The sequence below is a fragment of the Choloepus didactylus genome, chromosome 4 (genome assembly GCF_015220235.1).
Source record: "Choloepus didactylus isolate mChoDid1 chromosome 4, mChoDid1.pri, whole genome shotgun sequence".
NCBI classification, from domain to species: Eukaryota; Metazoa; Chordata; class Mammalia; order Pilosa; family Megalonychidae; genus Choloepus; species Choloepus didactylus.
Genome location: NC_051310.1, coordinates 51918455 through 51936868, shown reverse-complemented (window position 1 = coordinate 51936868; position 18414 = coordinate 51918455). Strand labels below are relative to the sequence as shown.

General features: G+C 34.5%; 1 protein-coding gene across 1 annotated transcript in view; it reads left to right on the top strand.

Annotated features, from left to right (window-relative positions):
* The window catches only part of LRRC9 (leucine rich repeat containing 9), a 150237-nt gene that overhangs the window by 23762 nt on the left and 108061 nt on the right, over positions 1–18414 (top strand). Inside the window, exons 7-10 of the mRNA XM_037832601.1 lie at positions 7187–7369; positions 11718–11873; positions 14596–14792; positions 15709–15840. Coding sequence (XP_037688529.1) covers positions 7187–7369; positions 11718–11873; positions 14596–14792; positions 15709–15840 — 668 coding nt within the window. The remainder of the gene's footprint in view (positions 1–7186; positions 7370–11717; positions 11874–14595; positions 14793–15708; positions 15841–18414) is intronic.

Sequence of the window (18414 nt, the reverse complement as noted above, 5' to 3'; positions counted from 1 at the left end):
TGATGTGTATGAAGTGGGTTTGCATCACAGCCAAGCAACACTGAATTGGGGGACTCTGCCACTTTGATAGCAAGCCAGAAGCAATCCTGATCTTTGCTGAGGGTTGGCAAGAGACATTGCCTCATCCCTCTAAGTTGCTCACTGCAAACACAACCCTGAGAAATGGGTAAAAAACATTCAAGACTTGCATTCTTGGCATACCTGCAAGAAAGTGGAGTGCTCAGGCCAATGGCTAATTGTCTTTCCCAACTTTGAGGCCATTAGATAAGGAATCAAATTAGACATGTGGAGAATAAGCCATGATTGAAACAAGAGACACTCAGAGGATGGTAGCAGGGACTGGGCCCATGTCACAGGCAACAGCCAGGGACAGTTCTGCCAGCTTAAGATCTACTGACTATTCAAGTCACACTAACTACAAACTAACCATTTTTAACTTTTATCTTTTAAACACATCATAAAATGAAAAGGCAAACAAAACACCTGGAAAATTTTATTTTCAGTGAATATAGTAGGCTAAGGATTGATATTCTTACTATTAAAAGAGTTATTTTAAATCAATTAGAAAAAAATGATCCAGGACACCAGCAGAAAAAAAGACAAATTAGCAGATAATTCATAGAATAGAAATCCCCAAGGCTAGTAAATTCATGAAATACAAATTTTAAGATGTTATAATTTTTTTCCTTACTAGAGAAGTTGTAGGTTTACAGAACATGTTAATACTTTTAACTAATCATATTTTAAATAATCAAGATTGTTTGGACATACTCTTTGCTAGCAGGACTTGGGTAAGATGGATTTTAATATGCTTTTGGTAGGTGTTTAAATTGGTAGAGCTTTTCTAGAAAACATTTAGACAATATACACCAAATTCTTTAAAAGTGTGTATATCCTTTGACCTATCAATTCCCCTTCTAGGAATCTATCCCAAGAAAATAATGTGAAATTTGGACAAAGCTTTATGCTTAAATTTAAATGTTAAAATTGCAGAAGAGATCAGAGGGAACTATGAAGGATAAATTCAGAGTGCTGTGGGAACATATAAAAAGGCAACTTAACCATGTTTGGGGGGTCAGGACAAGGCATCCTTGAGGAGGTAATGTTTAAACTAATATATGAAATATGAGTAGGAGTGGACTAGGGAAAAGGGCATTACAGGCAAAAGTTATAGCATGTTTGAAGGCCCTAAGTGATAGAAAGGAGCATGGCAAATTCAAGGAACTAGAACCCCTGTGTGGCTGCTGAGCCTGGAGGAGATAGGTACAGAATGCTGGGAGGTTAGTAGGTTACCTTGTGAAGAAACTGCTTAGGAGCCCCTATCTCATCCTGGCTAGCCATGGCAGTCTTATGGTGGTTAAGAGCATAGGTTTTGATAGAGGGAGAAGATGGCGGCATAGAGAGAAGTGGAAGTTAGTTAGTCCCCCCAGAGCAACTAATTAAAAAACAGAAACAACAGGTAAAAGATCTGGAATAACTGCTGGGAGACGACCGTGACTGTCCACACATCGTGCAACAATCTGGACTGGGAGAAATGCCCGAGATCACAGCATAAAATCTGTAAGCAAAAACTGTGGACCCAAGCCGAGAGCACCTCCCTCACAGCAGCCTGAACTGCAAAGCCTCGCTGTGATAGAGAGCCGCACACTTCTGAACAAGTGAATGTACCTCAGCCCAGCTCTAGCTGGGGTTTTAATTAACAAATGTTAACTGCTCAATACAAACTATGAATCCGCAACAAGCAGACAGAGGCTTTTGGTGACAATTGACCTTGGAGAGTCAGGGGACGTGTCTGTCTCGGGACGGGGAGCCCAAAGGATCGGGTGCTATCTCTGGCCAACAGGTGAATCTAGGAGCTGTAGACTGACCCTGAAAGGGGGCTTTCTGTCCCTTTCTCTCTCAACCTGGGCAGCTCAGTGGAGAAAGCCTCAGCTGTTTTCTGCTCGCAGTGCTCTGCAGTAGAGAAAGCCTCAGCCATTTTAAACTCACAGCATTCTGACCCAGACAAGGGTGGAGATAGTAGAGGCAGAGAAACAAAGAATCTATTTGTATGCAAATGACCTCTCTCTAGGGGTAGTATCTTCCCTAAGAGGAAGAAGGTGGTGCCAAGCTCTACTACCCACCTTCCATTCAGAACCAGACGCCAGAGTCTGGAGGAAAATAGCCATGGGGCACACCTCCTTACACCAGTCTAGAATGACAGGCTGACAGGCACCACCTGCTGGGCAGAAAAGCACAGGTGTGTCAATGCTCTAAGACACACCATCAGGGAAACTGGATACTGAATATTTCTTCCTTCTGGGACCTGAGGCTGTTCTGGTCTGGGAAAACCTGACTGGGGTAACCAAAGAAACCATATGCCTAGACAACAGAAAACTACAACCTACACTAAGAAAAATGAAGTTATGCAGTTATGCCCCGGTCAAAGAAACAAACTTATGCTTCAACTGAGATACAGGAATTGAAGGTACTAATGCTAAATCAATTCAGAAAGTTTAGGGAAGATATGGCAAAAGAGATAAAGGCTATAAAAACACTGGGTGTACATAAGGCAGAAATCAAAAGTTCAAAAAACAACTGGCAGAATCTGAAATGAAAGGCACAACAAGAGATGAAAGACACAGTGGAAACATACAAAAACAGATCTCAAGAGTCAGAAGAAAACACTCGGGAACTGGAGAACAAGGCACCTGAAAACCTATACACAAAAGAACAGATAGAGAAAAGAATGGAAAAATATGAGCAATGACTGCAGGAACTTAAGGACAAAACAAAATGCAGGAATGTACATGTCATTGGTGTCCCAGAAGGAAAAGAGAACGGAAAAGGGGTAGAAGCAATAATAGAGGAAATAATCAATGAAAATTTCCCATCTCTTATGAAAGACATAAAATTACAGATCCAAGAATTGCAGCGTACTCCAAACAGAAGAGATCTGGATAGGCCTACAACAAGACACTTAATGATCAGGTTATCAAACATCAAAGACAAAGAGAGAATCCTGAAAGCAGCAAGAGAAAAGCGATCCATCACATCAAAGGAAGCTTAATAAGACTATGTGCAGATTTCTCAGCAGAAACCATGGAAGCAAGAAGGAAGTGGTGTGATATATAGAGACCAAAAGAGAAAAACCACCAACCAAGAATCCTATATTTGGCAAGACTGTCCTTCAAATACAAGGGAGAGTTCAAAATATTCTCTGACAAACAGACAATGACAGAATTTGTGAACAAGATACCTGCTCTACAGGAAATACTAAAGGGAGCACTACAGACAGATAGGAAAAGACAGGAGTGAGAGATTTGGAACACAATTTTGTGTGATGGTAATATAGCAATGTAAGTACACTCAACAAAGATGACTATGAATATGGTTGAAAGAGGAAGGTTAGGAGCATGTGAGACACCAGAAGAAAAGAGGAAAGATAAAGACTGGGACTGTATAACTCAGTGAAACTTAGAGTGTTCAACAGTTGTGATAAAATATACAAATACGTCTTTTCATGAGGGAGAACAAATGAATGTCAACTTTGCAAGGTGTTAAAAATAGGGAGGTATTGAGGGCGGGAAATACTCAACATAAGCTAGAGACTATAATTAACAGAATCATTGTATTTTGCTTCCTTTACTGTAACAAAGGCAATATATGAAGGCTAAATGCATGTAAGAGGGGGGCATAAGGGAGGTGTCTGGGACTCTTGGCATTTGTGATGTTGTCTGACTCTTTATTCTACTTTAGTTTAAGGTTATCTTTCCTTTTGCTGCTTCCTAGCTGTCATGTTTTTTTCTTTCCCTCTTTCTCTTTTCTTTTTCTTTTGTCTATCTTCTTTGACTCTTCCTCCTGCTGTGTGGAAGGAATGGAGATGTCCTTATATAGATAGTGCTGAGGGTGGTGAACACATAAATATGTGACTATACAGGGGACCATCAATTGTTTACTTAGGATGGAATGTATGCCATGTGAACAAAACCATCTTAAAAAAAAAATGGGTTGATGACAAAACTTTGAGGGCAATATACCAAGTGAAATAAGCCAGACACATAAGGACACATATTGCAGGGTCTCACTGATAGGAACTAATGACAATATGTAAACTCATAGACATGAAATATAAGTTACCAGGATATAGAATGAGGCTGAAGAATGGGGAGCGGTTGCTTATTATGAGCAGAATGTTCAACTAGGTTGAACTTAAATGTTTAGAAATGAACAGAGGTGACGGTAGCAAGTTGTGAGAATAACTAACAGTGCTGAATGGTGCGTGAATGTGGTGGAAAGGGGAAGCTCAGAGTCATGTATGTCACCAGAAGGAGAGTTGGAGGTTAAAAGATGGGAATGTATACAACAGTGAACCTTGTGGTGAGCAATGTCCATGATTAACTATACAAATATTAGAAATCTCTTTCATGAAACAGAACAAATGTATGTCACTACAACTAGAAGTTAATAATAGAGGGGCATATAGGAAAAACATATATACCTATTGCAAACTATATACTAAAGTTAGTAGTATTTTAACATTCTTTTATAAACAGTAACAAATGTACTATACCAATACTATGAGTCAACAATGGGGGAGGGTGTTTAGGATATTGAAGGATTTGAGTTTCCCTTTTTTTTTTTTTTTGTCTTTATTTCTTTTCTGGAGTAATGGAAGTGTTATAAAAATAAAAAAAAAGATTAATTATGGTGATGGATGCACAGTGGTGTGATGGTACTGGGGGCAATTGATTGTACACTTTGAATCTTTGGGTAATTGTATGGTATGTGAACAATCACAATAAAAAAAAGTGGGGAAAAAAGAGCATAGGTTTCTTAGGCAGAAATATTCTTTGGTTCTAGCATAATATGGTGATTAAGGTCATGGCTATCTGGATTCATATCCTTGCTCTGCCACTTAGTTGTGTGACCTTGGGAAAATTATGTAAACTCTCTGAGCCTCAGTTTCTCATCTGTAAAAATGGGGATAATATAGGCACCTATATCAAAGTGTTGTTGTGATGTTTAAGTGAAGTAATGTAAAACTCAGAATTGTGAGTGGCACACAGCAAACTCTCAACAGATGTGATGTTTTTATTATTAATATTACTTTAAATTAACTTCTTGTACTTCAATCTCCTCATCAAAAACTGGGGATAAAAATAGGACTGTTGTGAAAATTCATTTTAGGGCACAATATTAAAAAAAAAGCTCTCTATAGTTGATGACTATTTATCATAAAAACATTGAGCAAGATTCACAGAAACTTTTAGTGCCCTCATATTAGAAATATTCCTGAAATACTATTATCCTAGATTTTTATCTTTAACCTTTACTCCCACCATGATGAGATATTATCCTCATGGTGATGGAATAACTTCTATGTCAGCCTTCAGTCCACACCAGGCACCACAACACTAATTTTCAATGAAATTCAATGTCATTTGACATGTGAGTATAGGTGGGGGATAGGGAATTCCATGCCAGTCTTCATAGTTCACACCCACTGTCTCCTAGCCCAGACTAATGGTCAAATGTAACCTATCCACCCAGTAATCAAAGGAGCATCTTTACTGCTGGGAGCAGTTTGGTGGTTCACTTTCCTTGCCTCTGCAGAATTTGCAGTTCTGTCCAGAAATCTCCCTTTTAGACCAACTCTGCTTAGTCCCACTCCCACCATGAACCCAGCCCTAACCCTAGGTCAGTCCTGTGACCCAAGATCTCACTGTCCAGGAGAGTTTGGACACACATCAGTCACCTGACCCTGTCTTACTCTTGGACTCTAATAGTCACCAAATTCAATACTTGTTTCCCATTCCATTTGTATTTCATTTTCAGAACTTGGGCATCTTGGTTCTTACTTTGGATTTCTCTTAATCCTGATTCTGACTACCTTAACAAGAATTGCATCCTTTCAAATTTGACCCTACCATTTTACCCACAAACCCCCAGGCACCACCTCGGTAATGCTAGTATTGAGGAAAATGGAATCATGTCTTAGAGATTGTTAGAAAGTAATAATCATTCAGCATTCAATTTAATTAAATATTCTTCTTTATTGTTTCCAACATTTGAAAAATGTAAAACCATTCTTATTTTATAGATCCAGGGCTAATGACCTTCAGGACCCTTGACTTACAGAGTTGTGCGGTGCATAAGCAATTGGTGATAGGGTGTGATACATTCTTTAACAAGGCCAAGCCCAGTGACTAAAAGAACTCACAGGGAGAGCATCTACCCTAACCTCAGGGGATGAAACATCTTCTTCCTAGAGAAGATGACACCAATGCTGGGTCCTGAAGGATAAAGAGATGTTAAGAAGTAAAATTGGGGTAAAGTTTAATCCACTCAAAAGTGGCAGCATGAATGCCCCCTTGGGTCTGGCACATTCCCAAAACTTTAAGTGGTTCCATATGGCTAAACCATAAAGTGTTAGGATTTAAATAAGGAAAGATAAAAATGAAGGGTTAAGAAGAGCCAGATGACAATAGTGGAAAGTGTAAATAATGACTTAAACTTCAGGATAAAAGATGTCCAATAAAGATAGGAGAAACATTGGTCTGGAAGTGCATTATCACCCCTCACCCTCCATAGGAGACAGTTATGAAGAAAGTACGGCCCTCAGGAGAATGCTGGGTTAAAATTGACCTTCATGGGTAGGAAGAACATTCACAGAAAAAAAAACTAAAAATTAGAAATTCTATGATATTTGTTCATAATAGAGCAGAGATCCCATAGCTTTTGATAAGTTGAGCAGATCTGGAGGCAGAAGAAAATGGAGAGCAGTGTTCTTAGGTGGTAGGTGTGGGGAATGGGAGTGAAGGAAGCAGGACCTACGGGTACACTGGGGACAATTGTTAGCAAAGGGGCTTGTGCAAAGTAGGGAAAGTTGTCTTAATGGATCCATGTGCTCAAGTGACTGGTTCCAAGGTTCTAGTTGGAATATGTTCTTTAGCAAATATTCTTTGATCTTTTATATTTAAAATGCATAGTTGAGTAAATTCTGCTGCTTAATTAATGTAAACCCATTCTTCATATATGTAGCATTTTTCACTAGAAAAGAATATTTTAGCCATCTAAATCACTTTTAATGCATAATTAGAATGTATTACATCAGATTATGGGTGATTTTATGTGTTCAAATACCTCCTTTAGAAATGGACAGCCACAATTAATTAATTGAACATTATCATTGCTCTTGTTTTAGGACCTCACTAACTTAACCAGGCTGCATTGCTTAAAGGATTTGTGTCTGAATGATCCTCAGTATAAAACCAATCCAGTTTGTCTGCTGTGTAATTATTCCACACATGTTTTGTATCACTTGCCTTGCCTTCAAAGACTTGACACATTTGATGTGTCAGCAAAGCAAATCAAGGAACTGGCAGATGTAAGTGTATCCCTAATCAGGTATCTTTGGCTTAAGTTTGATGAATTAAAAATTTCTTTATGATGGTATCCACATACATTAGGTAGTATTATCTGATCAGATCAGTTATTACTGCCAAATCTATTTTTGCTCACCTGAGCTGGGAATGCCACATAAAAGTGTACAAATAATATTAATGCTAGAATCTCAATTTTGAAGATAGTACTGGAAAGTGCAATAATAGAGAAACACTGTTTATAATCTACCCTAAAATAGATACAAAACTATAAAACTCTATACAAAAGGAAGTAACACTGAAAAATTATTGACAATAATAGGAAGAGTGCTATGTATACAAAAACTAATAATAAAGCCTGAATAAAATTGGAAATGAAACAAGTAAACTCCTCTCATTTAGGATATTATATATCAAAATTAGAACATATCCAGGATTGAAGGTAGTATGTCAAAAATTAGGTAGATTTTACTCTAGTTAAAGATGATTTGGAGTTTCCCAGAAGTGTAAGAGGATCCACCCATACTGCCATAGCATCTCTGAAATCTTGAAGAGAGTGTTCCTGGGCTGCCACGGACAGTGAACCGCCCGCTAAGGGAGCCATTTTGACATGCCAACAAAAGATCTATAATTTCAGAATGGAGTTCACAGGAGTTCACCATGTTTACCAATAGTCTTTTCACATTACATTTCTAATTCCTTTCCAACCCAGTGAGCCACCCTACTTGCCCTATTTGTTCATTCAGTTATTCACCCGAATAGTTTTTTTTAATTTCTAGTATGTGCCAAGCATGCAGATTTTCACACAGCCCCCCATCCTTTCCTTGTGGCCATCATCTCAACATAGAAATGTTGTATCCATGTAACTTCATGTTTCTCTTCTCTTGTTAGCCTAAGTGAGGATTTATTCCCAAGTTCCAAACTTTCTTCTCTTTTTATAAAGATGCAATTACCCTCACCCTTAACCCCAATCTAAGGAATGAACTGTCTTGCAATACTGAGCAAATGGCTAGAGTTCTTGCCTCCTACCAGATGTCTAGAGTCATTGGAGGGCTAGATATTAATATATTCTCTAACAATGCTTAATAAAATATAACAGCAAAACTTCAACAATGACATCATGTTTTTTACTTTTCCTTATTAGAGCAGTTGTAGGTTTGCAGAAAAATCACACAGAAAGTAGAGTTCCCATATACCGCCACCTTCACGCACACAGTTTTCCCTATTATTAACATTTTGCATTAGTGTGATTCTTTTGTTACAGTTGATGAAACAATATTATTATAATTATGCTATTGACTATAGTCCATAGTTTACATGAAGACGCATTTTAAAAATTTCCATTGTCATCCATGTAGTTTTCCATCAAGCAAAGATTACACAAAGGTGAACAGAGTGAATATGCTTCAAGAAGTTATTTGATTTATCTCACAAATATTAATGCCTATTAGAATACAGGCATGGTTCAAGGCACTAGAGATACAGAGTGAACAAAACAGATAAAATCCCTGCTTTTGTAGAGCTTACATTCAAGTAAGGGAAGATAGAGAAGAAGCAACTAAATGAGTAAACAATTAGGGTGCCAGATGTTGATAATTATGTAGAGAAAAATAAATCAAGGGTAAAGGAAAAGGGAAAGAAAAGTGATTGTTGGAAGGGGGAAGAGGAGGGATGTTGGCTGTTTTATATAGAATTGTCAAGAAAGGCTTTGCTGATGACGCAGCATTTGAGCAGAGACCTGAAGGAAGTAAGGGAGCAGGACACGAGAATATTTGGAGAAGGAGCTTTTCAGGCATCAGCAAGTGCCTACTTCTCATACATGAAGAACAACAAGGAGGCTAGTGTGACTGTAGCTGAGTAAGGGAGGGAAAGAGAAGTAAGATGGAAAAATAAAGTAGAAGAAACTTGGGAGGGATGCCCTAGAAACTAATTTAATCATTGGTTATCTATGGAAGGTGAGATTACTGGGCAGATGGGAGACAGATGTGAGAAGTAGACTTTTCTTTGTGCATATTTTCAAATTTTTTTGGAAATGTGAATATATTACTTATTCAAAAATAAAATTAAAAACATAAAGTAAAAGTAGCATTTTTGGTGCTTAATTTTTTAAATTAATTTCCATTTTGTTTTATTATCTTTTTTGCTCTCTTTATTTTTTCTTTATTAGAGAACTTTTGAGTTTACAGAAAAATCATGCATGAAATACAGGATTCCCTACCACCACCCCACCACCAACACCTTACACTGTTATGGAACATTTGTTCAATTGATGATACCATTAGCTAAAGTCCATGGTTCAACTTAGGGTTCAGTGTTTCTGTAGTGTGGTTACATGAATTTAAAAAAAAATTTTGTTCTGTTATTATATATGCAATCTAACATTTCCCCCTTTAACCACCTTCAGATATATTTCAGTCCTGTTAATTGCATTCACAATGTTTGTTACATCACCACCACCTACTACCAAAACATTTCCGTCATTCCAAATAGGAACCCTGTACATTTTAAGCCTTATCTTCCCATTCCTTATCCCCACCTTGTTCCCTGGTAACCTATATTCTAGATTCTGACTCTATGGGTTTGCTTATTCTAATTGTTTCAAATCAGTGAGATCATACAATATTTGTTCTTTTGTGTCTGGCTTATTTCACTCAACAAGTTGTATTCAAAGTTCATCCATGTTGTCACATGTATCAGGACTTCGTTCCTTTTTACAGTTGAGTAATATTCCATTGTATTCAATGTATATACCACATTTTGTTTATCCATTCATCAATTGATGGACACTTGGATTGCTTCCATGTTTTGGCAGTTGTGAATAATGCCACTATGAGCATTGGTGTTCCAGTATCTGTTCGATTCCCTGCTTTCAGTTCGTCTGGGTATATACCAAGCAGTGGTATTGCCAGGTCATATGGTGGTTCTGTAATTAGCTTTCTTCAGTAGTATATTTTAATCTCTTTTTTTTGTCCCTGAGCTAGGTGGATTCAAGTTAAATTTGAATTTCAGGTAAAAACAAATAATGCTTTAGTATCATACTTACTTATGCTTCTTATACCAAAATGTTATTTGTTCAAATTCAAATTTAACTTGGCATCCTGTATGTTATCTGGCAACCCACCTTCACCTCTTGTTCTCTTGTTTTTTTTTTTTTAGATTTAAGAATTCATTAGAAATGTTCATAACTGTCAATGACTGAAAGAATTTTTATTGGATACTCTGTTTTCTCCAAATAGGTGAAAAATCAAGGAATACCATTTGCTGTTTCCTTTATTACATATTTTTTTTTCTTCTAATTCATTTGTACCTCAGTAATTGAACTCTTCTTTGTCAAGAATTTTTATATCAGTCATCATCCTAAATTTTTTTTTCTTTATTTGGTCTAGGTTCATGAATTCCTTATTTTTTGGCAGAGGAATTTAGTGATTTCAGCTCTAGAACTTAATAATATGCAGTCAGAGCATGGGGAAAGGGAGTTGTATTTGGCCTGTCCATCGAGTCATATGTTTGTTTCTATTCATTCTTTTATGCCAAATAAATCTGTTGGATCTTGCTTATCTACTCTATACTAAAATAAGTTACTAAACAAGAGCCTGCATCTATAGATAATACATGTCCAGAACAGTGTACAAGCCTTCCAACTTACATGAGGCACAGTTCCCTGATAAAGAAAAATGCCTTCATTATTTCAGATAAAACTATCTGAAAAGATAGTTCTTTTCCACTAAAATAACTCTTAAGCCCTAGTTAGCTGGTGTATGTTTTAATGCTGAATTTAATCAGTTTATCATGATAAACCTACTAATAACTGGATGATCTGTTGGTATTAAGGATTCAAGATGATTGGATTAGATTGACCATTTAGAAATTTACTCAGGCTAAATCCAGTTGATTTAGAAAACAAAAACACTAAATACTATTTCTTAGCCATACTTTTTAAAAATGAATTAAGAAACCTTACATTTTCTTTTAACTCTTTTAAATTTCTTCATTTTTCCCTGAGTTAATCAAATTGAAATCATGTAGTTATATATTTGCTTTAGTAGTACTGCCTCATTAGCTAAATGATACTATTTTGTATACTGATTTCGTTCTGTAGTCTCTTTGTGTTGTCATCAAGGAAACAAATGAGAGTATGCCTCACACTTAAATATTATACACAAAGAAAATCTTTGGAGTCTTATATTTTGTTGATTAATAAATATAGAATTCTATATAGCCATTATCGCTGCAATTGCCGTCATTGAACATGCAAAACTTTCAAATTGTTATATAAAACATGTCATGTTCATGTTAATTTCACTATTAATTACCTATAATTTTGCTGGTTTCTTTTTTCTTTTTCATTTTTAGACCACTTCAATGAAAAAAATAATGTATTACAATATGCGTGTAAAAACTGTTCAGAGGCATCTTAATGAAGACCTTGAAAAACTGAATGAAAGAAAATGCAAACTTCAAAAGTTGCCAGAAGAACGAATAAAACTATTCAGTTTTGCTAAAAAAAATGTAAGATTTAATATTGTAAAATTTATGTGTTCACATTTTAAGAAAACTACTAGACAAAATAGGATTATCTTTTAAATTATATTTTTTTAAATATTAATACCAAGTTTTAAGTCATTTGCTCCCAAAATAATGTTTTAATTCCAGGTACTTAACTTTAAGCTGCATTCTGTGCTTTCAGATCTGCAATTTAAAAATAGTGTTAGTTTATTTACTTAGGACATTTTAAAAAACCTGTGTAATCCAATATGATTCAGTCTTAGAGTTAATAGAGATCTGTTGGACTTAACTTCAGCTGCATTTTTAATTGACACCAGCAGGCTATGCTGAAAATTAAATTTCTTGTTTAAAGTGCTGAAATATCCCTTAACTAATGCTACTAAAATATATAACAAGGTGGGAACTTTAAGTCAAGATATGCTTTAATAAGTCTATATTATGTATGCTTTTAATTTAGAATAAATTGGATTTCCTTTACTAAAAGTAGACCCTGAAAATTTAAGAATTATTTACCCCCAAATAGAACTTTGTACATATAAGCAGTTATTTTACTTTTTATAAAGATACAGAAAAATAATGGATTGTTCACAAAATGTGTTAGAAAAATAGTCAAACTATTTGGGAGTAGGGGAGTAGGATCCTTAGTTTATACTGTACCAGAAGGAATTACAAGTTGCAAACAATAATTATATGTAAAAATGAAGACATGAAAAAATTGAAGAAAGTGTAGATGAATATTTAACTGATTTTAGCCTGCCAAATAGATGCTAGAAATCACCAAAAAAAAAAAAAAAAAAAAAAAACAACAAAAAACCAATATGGGTAAATTTGACTGCAAAAAAAAAAGGTAAGACTCTTGTGTGCTAAGAAGCATCATTAATAAAATTAAGCAACAAATGGCAGCCAAAAAAATTGTTTTCAACAAGCATGATGTACAAAGGTGTGTACTGTAAAAGTACTCTTGTAAAACAAGAAAAAAAATAAATCTCCAAATAGAAAAATTGAGCAAAATGCATAAACCAAGCATTTTACAAAAGAGAAATTTAAAATATGACTAATTAACATTGGAGAGAACTCAACCTCATTTTAAATTTCCAAATGCTGATTAAGATAACATGAAAGATTGTATATATGGTAACAGAATAAAAATTAAAAAAAAAATCCATGGAACTACACTACACAGTGAACCCTAAGTTAATTAATGGACTATAGTTAATAGTACAATTATGAAAATGTACTTTCATCAGTTGTAACAAATGTACCACACCAATGAGAGATTTTAATAATAGAATGGTTTATGGGAATCCTGTATTTTATGCATGATTGTATTGTAAACTTCTCTAATGAAAGGGGAAAGAAGATAATGAAATACTTCATCTACAAAACTATCAAAGCTTAACACATTATACTGCTTTGTCCAATGAAGATGGATGTGATACTATTACACCACTGATGGCAGTGTAACTTTGCCTTTGACCCAGTAAATCTATTCTAACACTCTATTCTGAAGATTTGGATAGATAAAAAGATAAATAGATAAATAAATAAATTTATTTCACTCATTACCACATTAATAACAAAAAATTGGAAGAGTTATTCATTCTTAAGATAGAATAGTATGTAGCCATTAAAAATCAAGTCTTTGAAATATATTTAATATTCTTCTAAAATGAACATGTTTTATTTATTATAGTCAGAAAAATATTTTAAAGTAAAAAATTAATAAAATTTAAATTAGTTTAATAAAAAAATCAAAGGAGACCAGTATAAGGAAATCATTTTATATTTGTTGTTTTCATGTGCAAATGAATGTATTAAATAAAGTCTGCAAATGTGAACAATGATAGCTATAGATTATACACATAGATATTTTTACAAATCTGCTTAATTTGTCTTTTAATGATTGGATATATAGCCATTGTAAAGAGGGAGTCCAGATATTTCTTAAATTTATATTCATATGCACCTCTCCATGTACAGTACAATTTATCTTGAAATCCTTTAAGGTCAGGATTAAGGTGGGGTGATTGAGGCACTTGCCTTAGTTCCAAAATTTAAAGGACTGCCAAAAACCTCAGTAATCAAGATAAATAATATTTAATGTAATATTTTTAAAAATAAAAAAAATGCCAAAAAATTCACAATGAGCAAAAGATCAAAATTTTTTGTAAAGACAAATTCTGTGCTGAGCCTTATAGGAGACAGAAGCAAAAGGAAATATGTGTGCCCCATCTATATACATGTTTTTTTAGTATTTTTTATGGCCATTTTTTTTCAGAACTTTAAATCTGTTAAAAAATATTGAAAAATTTAAAAGTAGGTGGATTAAAACTCACATTATTTTAAATTTAAATATTTTATTTATAGCAAAACGAGAAGTTACTATGATTTTACTTTCCTGGCTATAGTGGAAACAAACTCAATATTTTCAAAATCTACTTCTTTGCTTATCTCATTTCCAGTTGAGAGATTTGTCATGTTTGAAATATTTAAGATCATCACTTGGTCAAAAGAAATTGTCTGAATGAACTTACACCAAAGTTGTAATCACATGCTTGACATGCTTTTTCTGGAGTTTGTTCTATATATTACCTAGATTTTTACTCTGTTAATTTAAATCAACTCTATATTTAATAAATTATGTTTAAAAATTAATGACTGAATTCAGACTTTGCCTTTACTGTGTTTTATTTTTATTTTGCTCTGTGGTACATTGTTTCAACAGCTGGAACGAGAATTGGCTGAAATCAAGGGATCTGGCAAAGGACACGGTGATAGATCCAATAACAGTAAAGTGTCTGTACTTGAAAAATCAAAGAATTGTGAAACTGTTGAAGAAGAACCAAGTTTTCAAAAGAAGATAATGACAAAACTAAATGCCTTGAATGAAAGGGTAACATTCTGGAACAAAAAACTAGATGAGTATGTTTAATGAATTATCCATTTTTTCAAATTTGAAACATGAGAGAATCAGAATATTTGGGGCCATTACTTGAGCTCAGTTCCCTGTCTGCAGGAGTAGAAAGCAATTATAGTACGATAACAGTAAACAAAAACACAAAACACATTTCCAATTCAGTTCCTACCACACATAGGCATCATTGGTTCAAAGCTGGCATACAGTTTTTCACAGAGGCAGTTCTTAATTATAAACAGTGTGGTTTCCCAAGTGACTTCCTGTCACACCACTGCTCTAGTGTCTGCAAACTAAATACATTAGAATTGCCATTAGTGCAGAAAGTGACCACATGAAACAGAAAATCACATGCACAGTTGTCTGGAAACATAGAAACAAGCTCTAATGAGTATCAGCTAGTACCGTGAATTTTTCTATTTACTAGGACACTAAATGGATAAGTTAGTTTGCCCTAAAAGAATACTAAAAATAGCAATAGCTAACATTTATTGGGTTCTTACTCTGTGCCAGATTCTTTGCTAAGAGATTTACATGTATTTCACATATAATCCTCAAAGAGCCTTTTGAGGTTGTAGGTCATGTTATTATTGCCATTTTACTGAGAAAAATGAGGCATAAAAAGGTTAAGCAACTAGATCTTAAAGGCTTAAATGATGGAGTCAGGATAGTCTTCTAACCTTCATCCATTCTGAGGTTAACAAATTCGAGGTGATTTTAGTTGCCAAAAATAGAATGCCTTTTATTTGGTTTAACTGTTCATAACAAACTTTCTTTATCCACTGAAAAAAGCCTTGTGCTTAACATTAGTTAAAAAAAAAAAAATCTATCATGGATTTTAATTCTGAGCTCAGTTCCCTGTCTTTAATTCTGATTGCTATATCATCCTAATGGATTTATATTATATATTTTTTTCTTCAATAGAATTGAAGCAATTTATCGTATTGAAGTAAAGCAAAAGAAGAAAAGTCATGGCTTATTGATCCCATTTTTATTAATTGAGTTGGAGACTGTGGGAAATATCCATTTTGAAGAAGGCACTCGATCTGATGACTGGTAAATCTGTTTGAAATGTAGTTATAGCTTTAAAAATAATTTTAGGTGCTTAGAATCAACTAAAGTATCAACTTATATAATTTAAAATGTCCCACTTTTGAAAGACTTCTTGTGTAGAATATTTATCCATTGAAAATTGGCAATTACCTACTATACCACCTATTCATATATCTGTTTACACCATTGCCATGAGCTAACCTTGAAAATATCCCAATGGTATTCCATTGCTCTTTACCCAATTTTCCTTAGCCTAAGAGCAGAATATATTTTAGAAAAAAATTTATGGTCGAGTATTAATTTTGATATATGTTTAATACTGTGTGTTTTTGGACTGGATGCAGCAGTGGATCATGAAAATGGGGTGAGAAGCGAGGGCAGAGCTGCAGTACCAGAACAGGATCGGCAACAGCAGGTTGCTAACATGGGAGGAAGCTGCCTGGCAAATCTGATGGTCCATGGTCAAGGTGGAATCATTCCAGAGCTAGCTGGAGTCAGGGTGTATGGGGAAACTATGGATGAGAATAAGGAATACACTTAAACCAGGAATTTGTGACAAAAGCACTTTTAGGCAGAAAAAAAAGACAGCCACGTTCCAGAATCAAGGCCTCCTGATAGAAACAAGGAAGTGACTGTGTTGCCTCAACTGGAGGGCACACCCAAAGAACTGACCCTAAAATATTACCAAAAATGTTTTTAAAAAAGAAAACAATGACAAAAAATATTATATTACTAATTGTGACTTTCACATTTCTGGAATCATTTTCTCATAATTGAAGAGCCAGTGAAATAGCTAAAGACTGCCCTAGAACTATACCGGGAACTCGGGTATGTGGAGATGCACTAGGAGGCACAAGAAGCTCTTCAGTGGATTTGGCACAAGGTTACTCACAGCCAGGGTTGAAACAAACACTGATTTTTTGTTTGTTTGTTTGTTTGTTTTTTGTTTTTGGAGAAAATGAAAATTTTGCTTTTTATTTTTAAGGAAAAAAAAAGTTATTGGGTTACTTTAATCCAAGCCCCCTGATTTCTATAAGAAGTGGCTTTTTACTCACTTCTGTGAGTAAAATCTTCTCAAGGACCTTGGTGGTACTTTGGTGGAAAAGTGTGAGAAGTACTGCCCAAGGGAGAAAGAGACCTTTTAAAATACTTTCTTTTGTAGCAATGCATCCATTTGCCCAGAAGTTATCACTGTTTGCTTAACCACAATACTGATTTTTATGTACAAAGATATTAAAGGTGTTCATCACAGTTCACATGTAAATAAGTAAAGACCTTGATTTTTCTAGTGCAAAAATTGAATGGTGTCTGTCTATACAGAATCTGCAGTAATTTTCCAGTATCTCATTTATAGTCACTCAACCTAAACAGAATTGTTTTTTATTGTTTGTTTCTTTTTAACTTGTTGCGAAGGAAGCCCTTTACACAACTATCAGATTAATGAAGGGGTGGACGTAAAAACAAAGTGACCAAAAAGCCATTTAAATAATGATGTCAGCGTGATTGTAAATTAGATAGCTTTAATGGACTTTGATAAGAATTAACAATTGTTATATGGTTTTAGTTAGAATAATCTTGATCGATTTTAAAGAGAAAATGAAACATGTTGACAGAATTTCAAGGACTGTTTTTTTTTTCCTCCCTTTATTATACTACAAGCTTGGCCACCTTATGATCTTTTATGTATGTTAAATAGCTACTAAAGTGTTTTAAATTGCTATGTGCTTCATTTCTAGATGTTTTATTTAAACACTGACTTGTGTTTTATTATTTTTTACTAAAGCCAAGAATTTATTATTTTTTACTAAAGCCAAGAATTTAGCATGTAAATAAAAAGTACTTGAGTAGAGCTAGGACTTAAATGTAGAAGTTTTCCATCAAAATAGCTTTTATTTCTTTATTAAAAGAGCATTGCAGATGTCTAATTCTGTGTCATTCAATATTTCTTATCTTTGTTTCTTTTAGGAAATAACATGGATATTTTTTTCTGTTTCAAAAAAATTCTTATTTTATAGAGACTTGCTAGTTGAGTGGATTGTTGCCACTATAGCATTGTCATTATAGATTCCTATTATTTACCTATGTATTGCCAATTGAGTTACCCATTGACATCAGACGACATTCATCCTGTGGGGACTCCAAAGCATAAAAGATGCTGTCCTTGTGCTTGGGAAGCTTTCAAATTAGTTATTATGGATACAGGGCATTTACAGTTTAAAAATAATAACTTTAGAGTGCAACAAAGTGATACATAAGTGACTCTATAAGCTCCTTAGGGACAGATACGTTCCTATAAGTCATAACATGTAGCACAGGGCTGGATGCATAGCTCAATAGATAATTACTGATTGAAGTTTCTATATCACTTTATAGATAATTAACAGTTTTACTTTTATGTATATAATTACTTTCAGTAGTTAATCTAATTCTTTATATAAACATATTTTATGCTGTACTTTTTCAGGCAGCTACAGCAGCAGAAACTTTTTGTTTTATATTGATAATTATTTAAGTCTAAGTCAGTTATAGTATTTATTAAGTCCTTGCTTAGGATTAAATAAGTGCATCTTAATAGAT